General features: G+C 53.8%; 1 protein-coding gene across 1 annotated transcript in view; it reads left to right on the plus strand.

The window, feature by feature from the left end:
• Positions 1-5: 5 nt before the first annotated feature.
• The window catches only part of JMJD6 (jumonji domain containing 6, arginine demethylase and lysine hydroxylase), a 33,030-nt gene continuing 12,849 nt past the window's right edge, over positions 6-20,186 (plus strand). The window contains exons 1-3 of the mRNA XM_056550087.1: positions 6-281; positions 16,925-17,313; positions 19,323-19,609. Of these exons, the coding sequence (XP_056406062.1) occupies positions 153-281; positions 16,925-17,313; positions 19,323-19,609 (805 nt within the window). The 5' untranslated portion in view covers positions 6-152. The remainder of the gene's footprint in view (positions 282-16,924; positions 17,314-19,322; positions 19,610-20,186) is intronic.

Genomic DNA, 20,186 nt, shown 5'->3' on the forward strand with positions numbered 1-20,186 from the left:
ATGGCCGCCCGCTATAGACAGCGCGAGCGGCGGTTCGCGCCACTTCCTGCCTCCTCCTCAGCCAATCGGAAGAGCGTGCGGAGAGAAGTGGGCGGGGCGTGCGCGCTGCGGGAAGAGCGGAGCCGCGGAGGGACATTGGCGGAGACACCGGGATGAACCACAAGAGCAAGAAGCGGATTAAGGAGGCGAAGCGCAGCGCCCGGCCCGAGCTCAAAGAGTCCCAGGACTGGAGCCGCCATAACTACGCCGAGGTGTTCAGTCTGAGCCCCGGGAGTGTGCTGGTGAGGAGCGCGGGACCGGAGCTGTCATATAGAGCCAGAGCTCTGCTTCCCTGTGTATGGGAGTATACAGCCGCGGGAGCGCCCCCTAGTGTATATACAGCAGAGGGAGCGCCCCCTAGTGTATATACAGCAGAGGGAGCGCCCCCTAGTGTATATACAGCAGAGGGAGCGCCCCCTAGTGTATATATACAGCAGAGGGAGCGCCCCCTAGTGTATATACAGCAGAGGGAGCGCCCCCTAGTGTATATACAGCAGAGGGAGCGCCCCCTAGTGTATATACAGCAGAGGGAGCGCCCCCTAGTGTATATATACAGCAGAGGGAGCGCCCCCTAGTGTATATACAGCAGAGGGAGCGCCCCCTAGTGTATATACAGCAGAGGGAGCGCCCCCTAGTGTATATACAGCAGAGGGAGCGCCCCCTAGTGTATATACAGCAGAGGGAGCGCCCCCTAGTGTATATATACAGCAGAGGGAGCGCCCCCTAGTGTATATATACAGCAGAGGGAGCGCCCCCTAGTGTATATATACAGCAGAGGGAGCGCCCCCTAGTGTATATATACAGCAGAGGGAGCGCCCCCTAGTGTATATACAGCAGAGGGAGCGCCCCCTAGTGTATATATACAGCCGCGGGAGCGCCCCCTAGTATATATACAGCAGAGGGAGCGCCCCCTAGTGTATATATACAGCCGCGGGAGCGCCCCCTAGTGTATATATACAGCCGCGGGAGCGCCCCCTAGTATATATACAGCAGAGGGAGCGCCCCCTAGTGTATATATACAGCAGAGGGAGCGCCCCCTAGTGTATATATACAGCCGCGGGAGCGCCCCCTAGTGTATATATACAGCAGAGGGAGCGCCCCCTAGTGTATATGTACAGCAGAGGGAGCGCCCCCTAGTGTATATATACAGCAGAGGGAGCGCCCCCTAGTGTATATGTACAGCAGAGGGAGCGCCCCCTAGTGTATATATACAGCAGAGGGAGCGCCCCCTAGTGTATATATACAGCAGAGGGAGCGCCCCCTAGTGTATATACAGCAGAGGGAGCGCCCCCTAGTGTATATATACAGCAGAGGGAGCGCCCCCTAGTGTATATGTACAGCAGAGGGAGCGCCCCCTAGTGTATATGTACAGCAGAGGGAGCGCCCCCTAGTGTATATGTACAGCAGAGGGAGCGCCCCCTAGTGTATATATACAGCAGAGGGAGCGCCCCCTAGTGTATATACAGCAGAGGGAGCGCCCCCTAGTGTATATACAGCAGAGGGAGCGCCCCCTAGTGTATATATACAGCAGAGGGAGCGCCCCCTAGTGTATATGTACAGCAGAGGGAGCGCCCCCTAGTGTATATACAGCAGAGGGAGCGCCCCCTAGTGTATATATACAGCAGAGGGAGCGCCCCCTAGTGTATATACAGCAGAGGGAGCGCCCCCTAGTGTATATGTACAGCAGAGGGAGCGCCCCCTAGTGTATATATACAGCAGAGGGAGCGCCCCCTAGTGTATATGTACAGCAGAGGGAGCGCCCCCTAGTGTATATGTACAGCAGAGGGAGCGCCCCCTAGTGTATATATACAGCAGAGGGAGCGCCCCCTAGTGTATATATACAGCCGCGGGAGCGCCCCCTAGTGTATATATACAGCAGAGGGAGCGCCCCCTAGTGTATATATACAGCAGAGGGAGCGCCCCCTAGTGTATATATACAGCAGAGGGAGCGCCCCCTAGTGTATATACAGCAGAGGGAGCGCCCCCTAGTGTATATACAGCAGAGGGAGCGCCCCCTAGTGTATATGTACAGCAGAGGGAGCGCCCCCTAGTGTATATATACAGCAGAGGGAGCGCCCCCTAGTGTATATATACAGCAGAGGGAGCGCCCCCTAGTGTATATACAGCAGAGGGAGCGCCCCCTAGTGTATATATACAGCAGAGGGAGCGCCCCCTAGTGTATATATACAGCAGAGGGAGCGCCCCCTAGTGTATATATACAGCAGAGGGAGCACCCCCTAGTGTATATATACAGCAGAGGGAGCGCCCCCTAGTGTATATATACAGCAGAGGGAGCGCCCCCTAGTGTATATACACAGCAGAGGGAGCGCCCCCTAGTGTATATACACAGCAGAGGGAGCGCCCCCTAGTGTATATATACAGCAGAGGGAGCGCCCCCTAGTGTATATATACAGCAGAGGGAGCGCCCCCTAGTGTATATATACAGCAGAGGGAGCGCCCCCTAGTGTATATATACAGCAGAGGGAGCGCCCCTTAGTGTATATATACAGCAGAGGGAGCGCCCCTTAGTGTATATATACAGCAGAGGGAGCGCCCCCTAGTGTATATATACAGCAGAGGGAGCGCCCCCTAGTGTATATGTACAGCAGAGGGAGCGCCCCCTAGTGTATATGTACAGCAGAGGGAGCGCCCCCTAGTGTATATATACAGCAGAGGGAGCGCCCCCTAGTGTATATATACAGCAGAGGGAGCACCCCCTAGTGTATATACAGCAGAGGGAGCGCCCCCTAGTGTATATATACAGCAGAGGGAGCGCCCCCTAGTGTATATGTACAGCAGAGGGAGCGCCCCCTAGTGTATATATACAGCCGCGGGAGCGCCCCCTAGTGTATATATACAGCAGAGGGAGCGCCCCCTAGTGTATATATAGAGCAGAGGGAGCGCCCCCTAGTGTATATATACAGCAGAGGGAGCGCCCCCTAGTGTATATATACAGCAGAGGGAGCGCCCCCTAGTGTATATATACAGCCGCGGGAGCGCCCCCTAGTGTATATATACAGCCGCGGGAGCGCCCCCTAGTGTGTATATATACAGCCGCGGGAGCGCCCCCTAGTGTATATATACAGCAGAGGGAGCGCCCCCTAGTGTATATATAGAGCAGAGGGAGCGCCCCCTAGTGTATATATACAGCAGAGGGAGCGCCCCCTAGTGTATATATACAGCAGAGGGAGCGCCCCCTAGTGTATATATACAGCCGCGGGAGCGCCCCCTAGTGTATATATACAGCCGCGGGAGCGCCCCCTAGTGTGTATATATACAGCCGCGGGAGCGCCCCTTAGTGTATATACACAGCAGAGGGAGCGCCCCTAGTGTATATATACAGCAGAGGGAGCGCCCCTAGTGTATATATACAGCAGAGGGAGCGCCCCCTAGTGTATATACAGCAGAGGGAGCGCCCCCTAGTGTATATACACAGCAGAGGGAGCGCCCCTAGTGTATATATACAGCAGAGGGAGCGCCCCTAGTGTATATATACAGCAGAGGGAGCGCCCCCTAGTGTATATACAGCAGAGGGAGCGCCCCCTAGTGTATATATACAGCAGAGGGAGCGCCCCCTAGTGTATATATACAGCAGAGGGAGCGCCCCCTAGTGTATATGTACAGCAGAGGGAGCGCCCCCTAGTGTATATACAGCAGAGGGAGCGCCCCCTAGTGTATATATACAGCAGAGGGAGCGCCCCCTAGTGTATATATACAGCAGAGGGAGCGCCCCCTAGTGTATATGTACAGCAGAGGGAGCGCCCCCTAGTGTATATGTACAGCAGAGGGAGCGCCCCCTAGTGTATATACAGCAGAGGGAGCGCCCCCTAGTGTATATATACAGCAGAGGGAGCGCCCCCTAGTGTATATATACAGCAGAGGGAGCGCCCCCTAGTGTATATATACAGCAGAGGGAGCGCCCCCTAGTGTATATATACAGCAGAGGGAGCGCCCCCTAGTGTATATGTACAGCAGAGGGAGCGCCCCCTAGTGTATATGTACAGCAGAGGGAGCGCCCCCTAGTGTATATATACAGCCGCGGGAGCGCCCCCCTAGTGTATATATACAGCAGAGGGAGCGCCCCCTAGTGTGTATATATACAGCAGAGGGAGCGCCCCCTAGTGTATATATACAGCAGAGGGAGCGCCCCCTTAGTGTATATATACAGCAGAGGGAGCGCCCCCTAGTGTATATATACAGCAGAGGGAGCGCCCCCTAGTGTATATATACAGCCGCGGGAGCGCCCCCTAGTGTATATATACAGCCGCGGGAGCGCCCCCTAGTGTGTATATATACAGCCGCGGGAGCGCCCCCTAGTGTATATACACAGCAGAGGGAGCGCCCCTAGTGTATATATACAGCAGAGGGAGCACCCCCTAGTGTATATATACAGCAGAGGGAGCGCCCCCTAGTGTATATATACAGCAGAGGGAGCGCCCCCTAGTGTATATACAGCAGAGGGAGCGCCCCCTAGTGTATATATACAGCAGAGGGAGCGCCCCCTAGTGTATATATACAGCAGAGGGAGCGCCCCCTAGTGTATATATACAGCAGAGGGAGCGCCCCCTAGTGTATATACACAGCAGAGGGAGCGCCCCCTAGTGTATATATACAGCAGAGGGAGCGCCCCCTAGTGTATATATACAGCAGAGGGAGCGCCCCCTAGTGTATATATACAGCAGAGGGAGCGCCCCCTAGTGTATATATACAGCAGAGGGAGCGCCCCCTAGTGTATATATACAGCAGAGGGAGCGCCCCCTAGTGTATATATACAGCAGAGGGAGCGCCCCCTAGTGTATATATAGAGCAGAGGGAGCGCCCCCTAGTGTATATATACAGCAGAGGGAGCGCCCCCTAGTGTATATGTACAGCAGAGGGAGCGCCCCCTAGTGTATATATACAGCCGCGGGAGCGCCCCCTAGTGTATATATACAGCAGAGGGAGCGCCCCCTAGTGTATATATAGAGCAGAGGGAGCGCCCCCTAGTGTATATATACAGCAGAGGGAGCGCCCCCTAGTGTATATATACAGCAGAGGGAGCGCCCCCTAGTGTATATATACAGCCGCGGGAGCGCCCCCTAGTGTATATATACAGCCGCGGGAGCGCCCCCTAGTGTGTATATATACAGCCGCGGGAGCTCCCCCTAGTGTATATATACAGCAGAGGGAGCGCCCCCTAGTGTATATATAGAGCAGAGGGAGCGCCCCCTAGTGTATATATACAGCAGAGGGAGCGCCCCCTAGTGTATATATACAGCAGAGGGAGCGCCCCCTAGTGTATATATACAGCCGCGGGAGCGCCCCCTAGTGTATATATACAGCCGCGGGAGCGCCCCCTAGTGTGTATATATACAGCCGCGGGAGCGCCCCCTAGTGTATATACACAGCAGAGGGAGCGCCCCTAGTGTATATATACAGCAGAGGGAGCGCCCCTAGTGTATATATACAGCAGAGGGAGCGCCCCCTAGTGTATATATACAGCAGAGGGAGCGCCCCCTAGTGTATATATACAGCAGAGGGAGCGCCCCCTAGTGTATATACACAGCAGAGGGAGCGCCCCCTAGTGTATATATACAGCAGAGGGAGCGCCCCCTAGTGTATATACACAGCAGAGGGAGCGCCCCTAGTGTATATATACAGCAGAGGGAGCGCCCCTAGTGTATATATACAGCAGAGGGAGCGCCCCCTAGTGTATATACAGCAGAGGGAGCGCCCCCTAGTGTATATATACAGCAGAGGGAGCGCCCCCTAGTGTATATATACAGCAGAGGGAGCGCCCCCTAGTGTATATGTACAGCAGAGGGAGCGCCCCCTAGTGTATATACAGCAGAGGGAGCGCCCCCTAGTGTATATATACAGCAGAGGGAGCGCCCCCTAGTGTATATATATATACAGCAGAGGGAGCGCCCCCTAGTGTATATGTACAGCAGAGGGAGCGCCCCCTAGTGTATATGTACAGCAGAGGGAGCGCCCCCTAGTGTATATACAGCAGAGGGAGCGCCCCCTAGTGTATATATACAGCAGAGGGAGCGCCCCCTAGTGTATATATACAGCAGAGGGAGCGCCCCCTAGTGTATATATACAGCAGAGGGAGCGCCCCCTAGTGTATATGTACAGCAGAGGGAGCGCCCCCTAGTGTATATATACAGCCGCGGGAGCGCCCCCCTAGTGTATATATACAGCAGAGGGAGCGCCCCCTAGTGTGTATATATACAGCAGAGGGAGCGCCCCCTAGTGTATATATACAGCAGAGGGAGCGCCCCCTTAGTGTATATATACAGCAGAGGGAGCGCCCCCTAGTGTATATATACAGCAGAGGGAGCGCCCCCTAGTGTATATATACAGCCGCGGGAGCGCCCCCTAGTGTATATATACAGCCGCGGGAGCGCCCCCTAGTGTGTATATATACAGCCGCGGGAGCGCCCCCTAGTGTATATACACAGCAGAGGGAGCGCCCCTAGTGTATATATACAGCAGAGGGAGCACCCCCTAGTGTATATATACAGCAGAGGGAGCGCCCCCTAGTGTATATATACAGCAGAGGGAGCGCCCCCTAGTGTATATACAGCAGAGGGAGCGCCCCCTAGTGTATATATACAGCAGAGGGAGCGCCCCCTAGTGTATATATACAGCAGAGGGAGCGCCCCCTAGTGTATATATACAGCAGAGGGAGCGCCCCCTAGTGTATATACACAGCAGAGGGAGCGCCCCCTAGTGTATATATACAGCAGAGGGAGCGCCCCCTAGTGTATATATACAGCAGAGGGAGCGCCCCCTAGTGTATATATACAGCAGAGGGAGCGCCCCCTAGTGTATATATACAGCAGAGGGAGCGCCCCCTAGTGTATATATACAGCAGAGGGAGCGCCCCCTAGTGTATATATACAGCAGAGGGAGCGCCCCCTAGTGTATATATAGAGCAGAGGGAGCGCCCCCTAGTGTATATATACAGCAGAGGGAGCACCCCCTAGTGTATATATAGAGCAGAGGGAGCGCCCCCTAGTGTATATATACAGCAGAGGGAGCGCCCCCTAGTGTATATATACAGCAGAGGGAGCGCCCCCTAGTGTATATATACAGCAGAGGGAGCGCCCCCTAGTGTATATACAGCAGAGGGAGCGCCCCCTAGTGTATATATACAGCAGAGGGAGCGCCCCCTAGTGTATATACAGCCGCAGGAGCCCCCCCTAGTGTATATATACAGCAGAGGGAGCCCCCCATAGTGTATATACAGCCGCAGGAGCCCCCCCTAGTGTATATACAGCCGCAGGAGCCCCCCCTAGTGTATATATACAGCAGAGGGAGCGCCCCCTATATACAGCCGCAGGAGCCCCCCATAGTGTATATACAGCCGCAGGAGCCCCCCCTAGTGTATATACAGCCGCAGGAGCGCCCCCTAGTGTATATACACAGCAGAGGGAGCGCCCCCTAGTGTATATACACAGCAGAGGGAGCGCCCCCTAGTGTATATACAGCAGAGGGAGCACCCCCTAGTGTATATATACAGCAGAGGGAGCACCCCCTAGTGTATATACAGCAGAGGGAGTGCCCCCTAGTGTATATATACAGCAGAGGGAGCGCCCCCTAGTGTATATATACAGCAGAGGGAGCGCCCCCTAGTGTATATATACAGCCGCGGGAGCGCCCCCTAGTGTATATATACAGCAGAGGGAGCGCCCCCTAGTGTATATACAGCAGAGGGAGCGCCCCCTAGTGTATATACAGCAGAGGGAGCGCCCCCTAGTGTATATACAGCAGAGGGAGCGCCCCCTAGTGTATATACAGCAGAGGGAGCGCCCCCCTAGTGTATATATACAGCCGCGGGAGCGCCCCCTAGTGTATATACACAGCAGAGGGAGCGCCCCCTAGTGTATATACACAGCAGAGGGAGCGCCCCCTAGTGTATATACACAGCAGAGGGAGCCCCCCCTAGTGTATATACACAGCAGAGGGAGCCCCCCCTAGTGTATATACACAGCAGAGGGAGCCCCCCCTAGTGTATATACACAGCAGAGGGAGCGCCCCCTAGTGTATATACACAGCAGAAGGAGCGCCCCCTAGTGTATATGTACAGCAGAGGGAGCGCCCCCTAGTGTATATATACAGCAGAGGGAGCGCCCCCTAGTGTATATATACAGCAGAGGGAGCGCCCCCTAGTGTATATATACAGCAGAGGGAGCGCCCCCTAGTGTATATATACAGCAGAGGGAGCGCCCCCTAGTGTATATATACAGCAGAGGGAGCGCCCCCTAGTGTATATATACAGCAGAGGGAGCGCCCCCTAGTGTATATATACAGCCGCGGGAGCTCCCCCTAGTGTATATATACAGCAGAGGGAGCGCCCCCTAGTGTATATATACAGCAGAGGGAGCGCCCCCTAGTGTATATATACAGTAGAGGGAGCGCCCCCTAGTGTATATACAGCAGAGGGAGCGCCCCCTAGTGTATATATACAGCCGCGGGAGCGCCCCCTAGTATATATACAGCAGAGGGAGCGCCCCCTAGTGTATATATACAGCAGAGGGAGCGCCCCCTAGTGTATATATACAGCAGAGGGAGCGCCCCCTAGTGTATATATACAGCAGAGGGAGCGCCCCCTAGTGTATATATACAGCCGCGGGAGCGCCCCCTAGTGTATATATACAGCAGAGGGAGCGCCCCCTAGTGTATATGTACAGCAGAGGGAGCGCCCCCTAGTGTATATATACAGCAGAGGGAGCGCCCCCTAGTGTATATGTACAGCAGAGGGAGCGCCCCCTAGTGTATATATACAGCAGAGGGAGCGCCCCCTAGTGTATATGTACAGCAGAGGGAGCGCCCCCTAGTGTATATACAGCAGAGGGAGCGCCCCCTAGTGTATATATACAGCAGAGGGAGCGCCCCCTAGTGTATATACAGCAGAGGGAGCGCCCCCTAGTGTATATATACAGCAGAGGGAGCGCCCCCTAGTGTATATGTACAGCAGAGGGAGCGCCCCCTAGTGTATATGTACAGCAGAGGGAGCGCCCCCTAGTGTATATGTACAGCAGAGGGAGCGCCCCCTAGTGTATATATACAGCAGAGGGAGCGCCCCCTAGTGTATATACAGCAGAGGGAGCGCCCCCTAGTGTATATACAGCAGAGGGAGCGCCCCCTAGTGTATATATACAGCAGAGGGAGCGCCCCCTAGTGTATATATACAGCCGCGGGAGCGCCCCCTAGTATATATACAGCAGAGGGAGCGCCCCCTAGTGTATATGTACAGCAGAGGGAGCGCCCCCTAGTGTATATATACAGCAGAGGGAGCGCCCCCTAGTGTATATATACAGCAGAGGGAGCGCCCCCTAGTGTATATATACAGCAGAGGGAGCGCCCCCTAGTGTATATACAGCAGAGGGAGCGCCCCCTAGTGTATATGTACAGCAGAGGGAGCGCCCCCTAGTGTATATGTACAGCAGAGGGAGCGCCCCCTAGTGTATATGTACAGCAGAGGGAGCGCCCCCTAGTGTATATATACAGCAGAGGGAGCGCCCCCTAGTGTATATATACAGCCGCGGGAGCGCCCCCTAGTGTATATATACAGCAGAGGGAGCGCCCCCTAGTGTATATATACAGCAGAGGGAGCGCCCCCTAGTGTATATACAGCAGAGGGAGCGCCCCCTAGTGTATATACAGCAGAGGGAGCGCCCCCTAGTGTATATGTACAGCAGAGGGAGCGCCCCCTAGTGTATATATACAGCAGAGGGAGCGCCCCCCTAGTGTATATATACAGCAGAGGGAGCGCCCCCTAGTGTATATACAGCAGAGGGAGCGCCCCCTAGTGTATATATACAGCAGAGGGAGCGCCCCCTAGTGTATATATACAGCAGAGGGAGCGCCCCCTAGTGTATATATACAGCAGAGGGAGCACCCCCTAGTGTATATATACAGCAGAGGGAGCGCCCCCTAGTGTATATACACAGCAGAGGGAGCGCCCCCTAGTGTATATACACAGCAGAGGGAGCGCCCCCTAGTGTATATATACAGCAGAGGGAGCGCCCCCTAGTGTATATATACAGCAGAGGGAGCGCCCCCTAGTGTATATGTACAGCAGAGGGAGCGCCCCCTAGTGTATATGTACAGCAGAGGGAGCGCCCCTTAGTGTATATATACAGCAGAGGGAGCGCCCCCTAGTGTATATATACAGCAGAGGGAGCGCCCCCTAGTGTATATGTACAGCAGAGGGAGCGCCCCCTAGTGTATATGTACAGCAGAGGGAGCGCCCCCTAGTGTATATATACAGCAGAGGGAGCGCCCCCTAGTGTATATATACAGCAGAGGGAGCACCCCCTAGTGTATATACAGCAGAGGGAGCGCTCCCTAGTGTATATATACAGCAGAGGGAGCGCCCCCTAGTGTATATGTACAGCAGAGGGAGCGCCCCCTAGTGTATATGTACAGCCGCGGGAGCGCCCCCTAGTGTATATGTACAGCAGAGGGAGCGCCCCCTAGTGTATATATAGAGCAGAGGGAGCGCCCCCTAGTGTATATATACAGCAGAGGGAGCGCCCCCTAGTGTATATATACAGCAGAGGGAGCGCCCCCTAGTGTATATATACAGCCGCGGGAGCGCCCCCTAGTGTATATATACAGCCGCGGGAGCGCCCCCTAGTGTGTATATATACAGCCGCGGGAGCGCCCCCTAGTGTATATACACAGCAGAGGGAGCGCCCCTAGTGTATATATACAGCAGAGGGAGCGCCCCTAGTGTATATATACAGCAGAGGGAGCGCCCCCTAGTGTATATACAGCAGAGGGAGCGCCCCCTAGTGTATATACACAGCAGAGGGAGCGCCCCTAGTGTATATATACAGCAGAGGGAGCGCCCCTAGTGTATATATACAGCAGAGGGAGCGCCCCCTAGTGTATATACAGCAGAGGGAGCGCCCCCTAGTGTATATATACAGCAGAGGGAGCGCCCCCTAGTGTATATATACAGCAGAGGGAGCGCCCCCTAGTGTATATGTACAGCAGAGGGAGCGCCCCCTAGTGTATATACAGCAGAGGGAGCGCCCCCTAGTGTATATATACAGCAGAGGGAGCGCCCCCTAGTGTATATATACAGCAGAGGGAGCGCCCCCTAGTGTATATGTACAGCAGAGGGAGCGCCCCCTAGTGTATATGTACAGCAGAGGGAGCGCCCCCTAGTGTATATACAGCAGAGGGAGCGCCCCCTAGTGTATATATACAGCAGAGGGAGCGCCCCCTAGTGTATATATACAGCAGAGGGAGCGCCCCCTAGTGTATATATACAGCAGAGGGAGCGCCCCCTAGTGTATATGTACAGCAGAGGGAGCGCCCCCTAGTGTATATATACAGCCGCGGGAGCGCCCCCCTAGTGTATATATACAGCAGAGGGAGCGCCCCCTAGTGTGTATATATACAGCAGAGGGAGCGCCCCCTAGTGTATATATACAGCAGAGGGAGCGCCCCCTTAGTGTATATATACAGCAGAGGGAGCGCCCCCTAGTGTATATATACAGCAGAGGGAGCGCCCCCTAGTGTATATATACAGCCGCGGGAGCGCCCCCTAGTGTATATATACAGCCGCGGGAGCGCCCCCTAGTGTATATATACAGCCGCGGGAGCGCCCCCTAGTGTGTATATATACAGCCGCGGGAGCGCCCCCTAGTGTATATACACAGCAGAGGGAGCGCCCCCTAGTGTATATACAGCAGAGGGAGCGCCCCCTAGTGTATATATACAGCAGAGGGAGCGCCCCCTAGTGTATATATACAGCAGAGGGAGCGCCCCCTAGTGTATATATACAGCAGAGGGAGCGCCCCCTAGTGTATATATACAGCCGCGGGAGCGCCCCCCTAGTGTATATATACAGCAGAGGGAGCGCCCCCTAGTGTGTATATATACAGCAGAGGGAGCGCCCCCTAGTGTATATATACAGCAGAGGGAGCGCCCCCTTAGTGTATATATACAGCAGAGGGAGCGCCCCCTAGTGTATATATACAGCAGAGGGAGCGCCCCCTAGTGTATATATACAGCCGCGGGAGCGCCCCCTAGTGTATATATACAGCCGCGGGAGCGCCCCCTAGTGTATATATACAGCCGCGGGAGCGCCCCCTAGTGTGTATATATACAGCCGCGAGAGCGCCCCCTAGTGTATATACACAGCAGAGGGAGCGCCCCTAGTGTATATATACAGCAGAGGGAGCACCCCCTAGTGTATATATACAGCAGAGGGAGCGCCCCCTAGTGTATATATACAGCAGAGGGAGCGCCCCCTAGTGTATATACAGCAGAGGGAGCGCCCCCTAGTGTATATATACAGCAGAGGGAGCGCCCCCTAGTGTATATATACAGCAGAGGGAGCGCCCCCTAGTGTATATATACAGCAGAGGGAGCGCCCCCTAGTGTATATACACAGCAGAGGGAGCGCCCCCTAGTGTATATATACAGCAGAGGGAGCGCCCCCTAGTGTATATATACAGCAGAGGGAGCGCCCCCTAGTGTATATATACAGCAGAGGGAGCGCCCCCTAGTGTATATATACAGCAGAGGGAGCGCCCCCTAGTGTATATATACAGCAGAGGGAGCGCCCCCTAGTGTATATATACAGCAGAGGGAGCGCCCCCTAGTGTATATATAGAGCAGAGGGAGCGCCCCCTAGTGTATATATAGAGCAGAGGGAGCGCCCCCTAGTGTATATATACAGCAGAGGGAGCACCCCCTAGTGTATATATATATAGAGCAGAGGGAGCGCCCCCTAGTGTATATATATATACAGCAGAGGGAGCGCCCCCTAGTGTATATATACAGCAGAGGGAGCGCCCCCTAGTGTATATATACAGCAGAGGGAGCGCCCCCTAGTGTATATACAGCAGAGGGAGCGCCCCCTAGTGTATATATACAGCAGAGGGAGCGCCCCCTAGTGTATATACAGCCGCAGGAGCCCCCCCTAGTGTATATATACAGCAGAGGGAGCCCCCCATAGTGTATATACAGCCGCAGGAGCCCCCCCTAGTGTATATACAGCCGCAGGAGCCCCCCCTAGTGTATATATACAGCAGAGGGAGCGCCCCCTATATACAGCCGCAGGAGCCCCCCATAGTGTATATACAGCCGCAGGAGCCCCCCCTAGTGTATATACAGCCGCAGGAGCGCCCCCTAGTGTATATACACAGCAGAGGGAGCGCCCCCTAGTGTATATACACAGCAGAGGGAGCGCCCCCTAGTGTATATACAGCAGAGGGAGCACCCCCTAGTGTATATATACAGCAGAGGGAGCACCCCCTAGTGTATATACAGCAGAGGGAGTGCCCCCTAGTGTATATATACAGCAGAGGGAGCGCCCCCTAGTGTATATATACAGCAGAGGGAGCGCCCCCTAGTGTATATATACAGCAGAGGGAGCGCCCCCTAGTGTATATATACAGCCGCGGGAGCGCCCCCTAGTGTATATATACAGCAGAGGGAGCACCCCCTAGTGTATATACAGCAGAGGGAGCGCCCCCTAGTGTATATATACAGCCGCGGGAGCGCCCCCTAGTGTATATACACAGCAGAGGGAGCGCCCCCTAGTGTATATACACAGCAGAGGGAGCGCCCCCTAGTGTATATACACAGCAGAGGGAGCCCCCCCTAGTGTATATACACAGCAGAGGGAGCCCCCCCTAGTGTATATACACAGCAGAGGGAGCGCCCCCTAGTGTATATACACAGCAGAGGGAGCGCCCCCTAGTGTATATGTACAGCAGAGGGAGCGCCCCCTAGTGTATATACAGCAGAGGGAGCGCCCCCTAGTGTATATATACAGCAGAGGGAGCGCCCCCTAGTGTATATACAGCAGAGGGAGCGCCCCCTAGTGTATATATACAGCAGAGGGAGCGCCCCCTAGTGTATATACAGCAGAGGGAGCGCCCCCTAGTGTATATATACAGCAGAGGGAGCGCCCCCTAGTGTATATATACAGCAGAGGGAGCGCCCCCTAGTGTATATATACAGCAGAGGGAGCGCCCCCTAGTGTATATATACAGCAGAGGGAGCGCCCCCTAGTGTATATATACAGCAGAGGGAGCGCCCCCTAGTGTATATATACAGCAGAGGGAGCGCCCCCTAGTGTATATATACAGCCGCGGGAGCTCCCCCTAGTGTATATATACAGCAGAGGGAGCGCCCCCTAGTGTATATATACAGCAGAGGGAGCGCCCCCTAGTGTATATATACAGCAGAGGGAGCGCCCCCTAGTGTATATATACAGCAGAGGGAGCGCCCCCTAGTGTATATATACAGCCGCGGGAGCGCCCCCTAGTGTGTATATATACAGCCGCGGGAGCGCCCCCTAGTGTATATATACAGCAGAGGGAGCGCCCCCTAGTGTATATATACAGCAGAGGGAGCGCCCCTAGTGTATATATACAGCAGAGGGAGCGCCCCTAGTGTATATATACAGCAGAGGGAGCGCCCCCTAGTGTATATACAGCAGAGGGAGTGCCCCCTAGTGTATATATACAGCAGAGGGAGTGCCCCCTAGTGTATATATACAGCAGAGGGAGCGCCCCCTAGTGTATATATACAGCAGAGGGAGCGCCCCCTAGTGTATATATACAGCAGAGGGAGCGCCCCCTAGTGTATATATACAGCAGAGGGAGCGCCCCCTAGTGTATATACAGCAGAGGGAGCGCCCCCTAGTGTATATATACAGCAGAGGGAGCGCCCCCTAGTGTATATATACAGCAGAGGGAGCGCCCCCTAGTGTATATATACAGCAGAGGGAGCGCCCCCTAGTGTATATATACAGCAGAGGGAGCGCCCCCTAGTGTATATATACAGCAGAGGGAGCGCCCCCTAGTGTATATATACAGCAGAGGGAGCGCCCCCTAGTGTATATATACAGCCGCGGGAGCGCCCCCTAGTGTATATATACAGCAGAGGGAGCGCCCCCTAGTGTATATACAGCAGAGGGAGCGCCCCCTAGTGTATATATACAGCAGAGGGAGCGCCCCCTAGTGTATATACAGTCGCAGGAGCCCCCCCTAGTGTATATACAGCCGCAGGAGCCCCCCCTAGTGTATATACAGCCGCAGGAGCCCCCCCTAGTGTATATATACAGCAGAGGGAGCGCCCCCTATATACAGCCGCAGGAGCCCCCCATAGTGTATATACAGCCGCAGGAGCCCCCCCTAGTGTATATACAGCCGCAGGAGCCCCCCCTAGTGTATATATACAGCAGAGGGAGCGCCCCCTATATACAGCCGCAGGAGCCCCCCCTAGTGTATATACAGCCGCAGGAGCCCCCCCTAGTGTATATACAGCCGCAGGAGCCCCCCCTAGTGTATATATACAGCAGAGGGAGCGCCCCCTATATACAGCCGCAGGAGCCCCCCATAGTGTATATACAGCCGCAGGAGCCCCCCCTAGTTTATATACAGCCGCAGGAGCGCCCCCTAGTGTATATACAGTCACAGGAGCCCCCCCTAGTGTATATACAGCCGCAGGAGCGCCCCCTAGTGTATATACAGCCGCAGGAGCCCCCCATAGTGTATATGTACAGCAGAGGGAGCGCCCCCTAGTGTATATGTACAGCAGAGGGAGCGCCCCCTAGTGTATATATACAGCAGAGGGAGCGCCCCCTAGTGTATATGTACAGCAGAGGGAGCGCCCCCTAGTGTATATATACAGCAGAGGGAGCGCCCCCTAGTGTATATATACAGCAGAGGGAGCGCCCCCTAGTGTATATACAGTCGCAGGAGCCCCCCATAGTGTATATATACAGCAGAGGGAGCGCCCCCTATATACAGACGCAGGAGCCCCCCCTAGTGTATATACAGCCGCAGGAGCCCCCCCTAGTGTATATACAGCCGCAGGAGCCCCCCCTAGTGTATATACAGCCGCAGGAGCGCCCCCTAGTGTATATACAGCCGCAGGAGCCCCCATAGTGTATATATACAGCAGAGGGAGCGCCCCCTATATACAGCCGCAGGAGTGCCCCCTAGTGTATATACAGCTGCAGGAGCCCCCCATAGTGTATATACAGCTACAGGAGCGCCCCATAGTGTATATACAGCTGCAGGAGCCCCCCATAGTGTATATACAGCTGCAGGAGCCCCCCATAGTGTATATACAGCTACAAGAGCGCCCACTAGTGTATATACAGCTGCAGGAGCGCCCCCTAGTGTATATACAGCTACAGGAGCGCCCCCTAGTGTATATATACAGCAGAGGGAGCGCCCCCTAGTGTATATACAGCTGCAGGAGCGCCCCCTAGTGTATATACAGCTGCAGGAGCGCCCCATAGTGTATATACAGCTACAGGAGCGCCCCCTAGTGTATATATACAGCAGAGGGAGCGCCCCCTATATACAGCTGCAGGAGCCCCCCATAGTGTATATACAGCTACAGGAGCGCCCCCTAGTGTATATATACAGCAGAGGGAGCGCCCCCTATATACAGCTGCAGGAGCCCCCCATAGTGTATATACAGCTACAGGAGCGCCCCCTAGTGTATATACAGCTACAGGAGCGCCCCCTAGTGTATATACAGCTACAGGAGCGCCCCCTAGTGTATATACAGCTACAGGAGCGCCCCCTAGTGTATATACAGCTACAGGAGCGCCCCCTAGTGTATATACAGCTACAGGAGCGCCCCCTAGTGTATATACAGCTACAGGATATATTCGTAGATTTCCAGGCGTCTTATCACTCGAGACGCGTCTGCTGAACGTTTCATGCGACTATATTATCAGAACAAGTCACATGATCACAAGTGGCTGCTAAATTTAAGAACCTATCCTGCCCCCCAATTACTACGGGCGTTACACTTTATGATGGTTTCTTTAGTGGGACAGTAGAAATCATCTGGTACTTTGGTATCTCCCCTAATAATACCGCCATATCTCCCCCCTCCCCCCCAGGATAATGTAGAGCGCGCGGACGCCCTGCAGCTCAGCACCGAGGAGTTCATCGAGCGCTACGAGAAGCCGTATAAGCCGGTGGTGATCGTGAACGCCTCGCTGGGCTGGCCCGCCCAAGAGAAATGGACCCTGGAAAGACTCAAACGCAAATACCGCAACCAGAAGTTCAAGTGCGGGGAGGACAACGACGGCTACTCGGTGAAGATGAAGATGAAATACTACATCGAGTACATGGAGGGGACGCGGGACGACAGCCCCCTCTACATCTTCGACAGCAGCTACGGGGAGCACCCCAAAAGAAGGAAACTGCTGGAGGACTACGACGTGCCAAAGTATTTTCGGGATGACCTCTTTCAGTTTGCGGGAGAGAAGAGGCGACCACCGTACAGGTAAGTAGTAGGTTAGAGCAGGGTTTCCCAACCAGGGGTGCCTCCAGCTGTTGCAAAACTACAACTCCCAGCATGCCCGGACAGCCAACGGCTGTCCGGGTATGCTGGGAGTTGTAGTTTTGCAACAGCTGGAGGCACCCCTGGTTGGGAAACGCAGACCTTTGCTATATACTACTGTATAGTCCAACATGCTGGGAGTTGTAGTTTTGCAACAGCTGGAGGCACCCCTGGTTGGGAAACACGGACCTTTACTATATACTACTGTATAGTCCAACATGCTGGGAGTTGTAGTTTTGCAACAGCTGGAGGCACCCTGGTTGGGAAACACTGACCTATACTATATACTACTATACAATCCAACATGCTGGGAGTTGTAGTTTTGCAACAGCTGGAGGCACCCCTGGTTGGAAAACACTGACCTATACTATATACTACTATATAGTCCAACATGCTGGGAGTTGTAGTTTTGCAACAGCTGGAGGCACCCCTGGTTGGGAAATACGGACCTTTACTATATACTTCGAAATAGTCCAACATGCTGGGAGTTGTAGTTTTGCAACAGCTGGAGGCACCCCTGGTTGGGAAACACTGTCCTATACTATATACTACTATATAGTCCAACATGCTTGGAGTTGTAGTTTTGCAACAGCTGGAGGCACCTCTGGTTGGGAAACACTGTCCTATACTATATACTACTATATAGTCCAACATGCTGGGAGTTGTAGTTTTGCAACAGCTGGAGGCACCCCTGGTTGGGAAACACTGTCCTATACTATATACTACTATATAGTCCAACATGCTTGGAGTTGTAGTTTTGCAACAGCTGGAGGCACCTCTGGTTGGGAAACACTGTCCTATACTATATACTACTATATAGTCCAACATGCTGGGAGTTGTAGTTTTGCAACAGCTGGAGGCACCCCTGGTTGGGAAACACTGTCCTATACTATATACTACTATATAGTCCAACATGCTTGGAGTTGTAGTTTTGCAACAGCTGGAGGCACCTCTGGTTGGGAAACACTGTCCTATACTATATACTACTATATAGTCCAACATGCTGGGAGTTGTAGTTTTGCAACAGCTGGAGGCACCCCTGGTTGGGAAACACTGTCCTATACTATATACTACTATATAGTCCAACATGCTTGGAGTTGTAGTTTTGCAACAGCTGGAGGCACCCCTGGTTGGGAAAACACTGGGTAAGGCTGGGTCCACACTACGTTTTGTCCCATACGGGAGCGCATACGGCAGGGGGGAGCTAAAAGCTCGCGCTCCCGTATGTCACCGTATGCGCTCCCGTATGCCATTCATTTCAATGAGCCGACCGGACCGAACGTTTCACTCCGGTCGGCTCATTGAAATGAATGACATACGGGAGCGTGAGGTTTTAGCTCCCTCCTGCCGTATGCGCTCCCGTATGGGACAAAACGTAGTGTGAACCCAGCCTTAGAGCAGCGTTTCAAAACTACTTTGAGGGGGTGTTCCCTGACCTGTGTCTCTCCAGCTGTTTCACAACTACAACCCCCAGCATGCCCGGACAGCCTTCAGTTGTAGTATTGCAACAGCTGGCGAGTTTTGAAACGCTGCTCTCTACCATGCTGAGCATGCTAGGGGTTAAAGTTTTGCAACAGCTGGAGAGGCACTGGCTGACATATGGTGGGTTAAAAGTCTACAGCAGTGGTCTCCAATCCGTGCACCTCCAGATGTTGCAAAACTACAACTTTGTAATATATAGGACTAGCAGCTCACTGAGAGATCAGGTTATGTGCTTCCCATACAAGTCAGGACACACTCTAGACAGTGTTTTCCAATCAGTGTGCCTCCAGCTGTTGCAAAACTACAACTCCCAGCATGCCCGGACAGCCGTTGGCTGTCCGGGCATGCTGGGAGTTGTAGTTTTGCAACAGCTGGAGGTCCACAGTTTGGGGACCACTAGTCTACAGCAATAGTAAGAACTGGTTTCAATGCTTTTGTTATGAATATATATATTTGTGGTCTCCCCGCAGATGGTTTGTGATGGGACCCCCTCGCTCTGGGACCGGAATTCACATTGACCCTTTAGGGACCAGCGCGTGGAATGCCCTGGTGCACGGACACAAGCGCTGGTGCCTCTTTCCCACCAATACTCCGCGCGAGCTGATCAAAGTGACGCGAGACGAAGGCGGCAACCAGCAGGACGAGGCCATCACGTGGTTCAACGTCATCTATCCCCGCACACTGCTGCCCACCTGGCCGGCCGAGTACAAGCCGCTAGAGATCCTGCAGAAGCCGGGGGAGACCGTATTTGTGCCAGGTAAATGCCTAAATACCTCCGCTCTGGGGAGTTTAACCCTTCACATGCCGCGGTCAACCTGCAGCAGTGGCCCCGGCGATCTTCTGCCCTGGTTTCCGTGGTAAGTAAGGAAAAGAAAATTGGGTTGTTTTGGATGAGGTGACATCAAGTGTATATTGTATATTTTTATGTAAAGCAATAGAGGGGGGGGGGGGGAATATATATAATTATTATTATTATTTTAATTTTTTATTATTTTAATATTATTATTTTTAGAGTTGAGCGAATTTACAGTAAATTTGATTCGTCACGAACTTCTCGGCTCGGCTTTTGATGACTTATCCTGCATAAATTAGTTCAGCTTTCCGGTGCTCCGGTGGGCTGGAAAAGGTGGATACAGTCCTAGGAAAGAGTCTCCTAGGACTGTATCCACCTTTTCCAGCCAACGGGAGCACCGGAAAGCTGAACTAATTTATGCAGGAAAAGACATCAACTGCCGAGCCGAGAAGTTCGTGACAAATCAAATTTACTGTGAATTCGCTCATCTCTAATTATTTTAATATTATTATTATTATTTTAATTAATTATTACTTAAATT

Source organism: Hyla sarda, chromosome 13 (assembly GCF_029499605.1).
Source record: "Hyla sarda isolate aHylSar1 chromosome 13, aHylSar1.hap1, whole genome shotgun sequence".
Classification (NCBI taxonomy): domain Eukaryota; kingdom Metazoa; phylum Chordata; class Amphibia; order Anura; family Hylidae; genus Hyla; species Hyla sarda.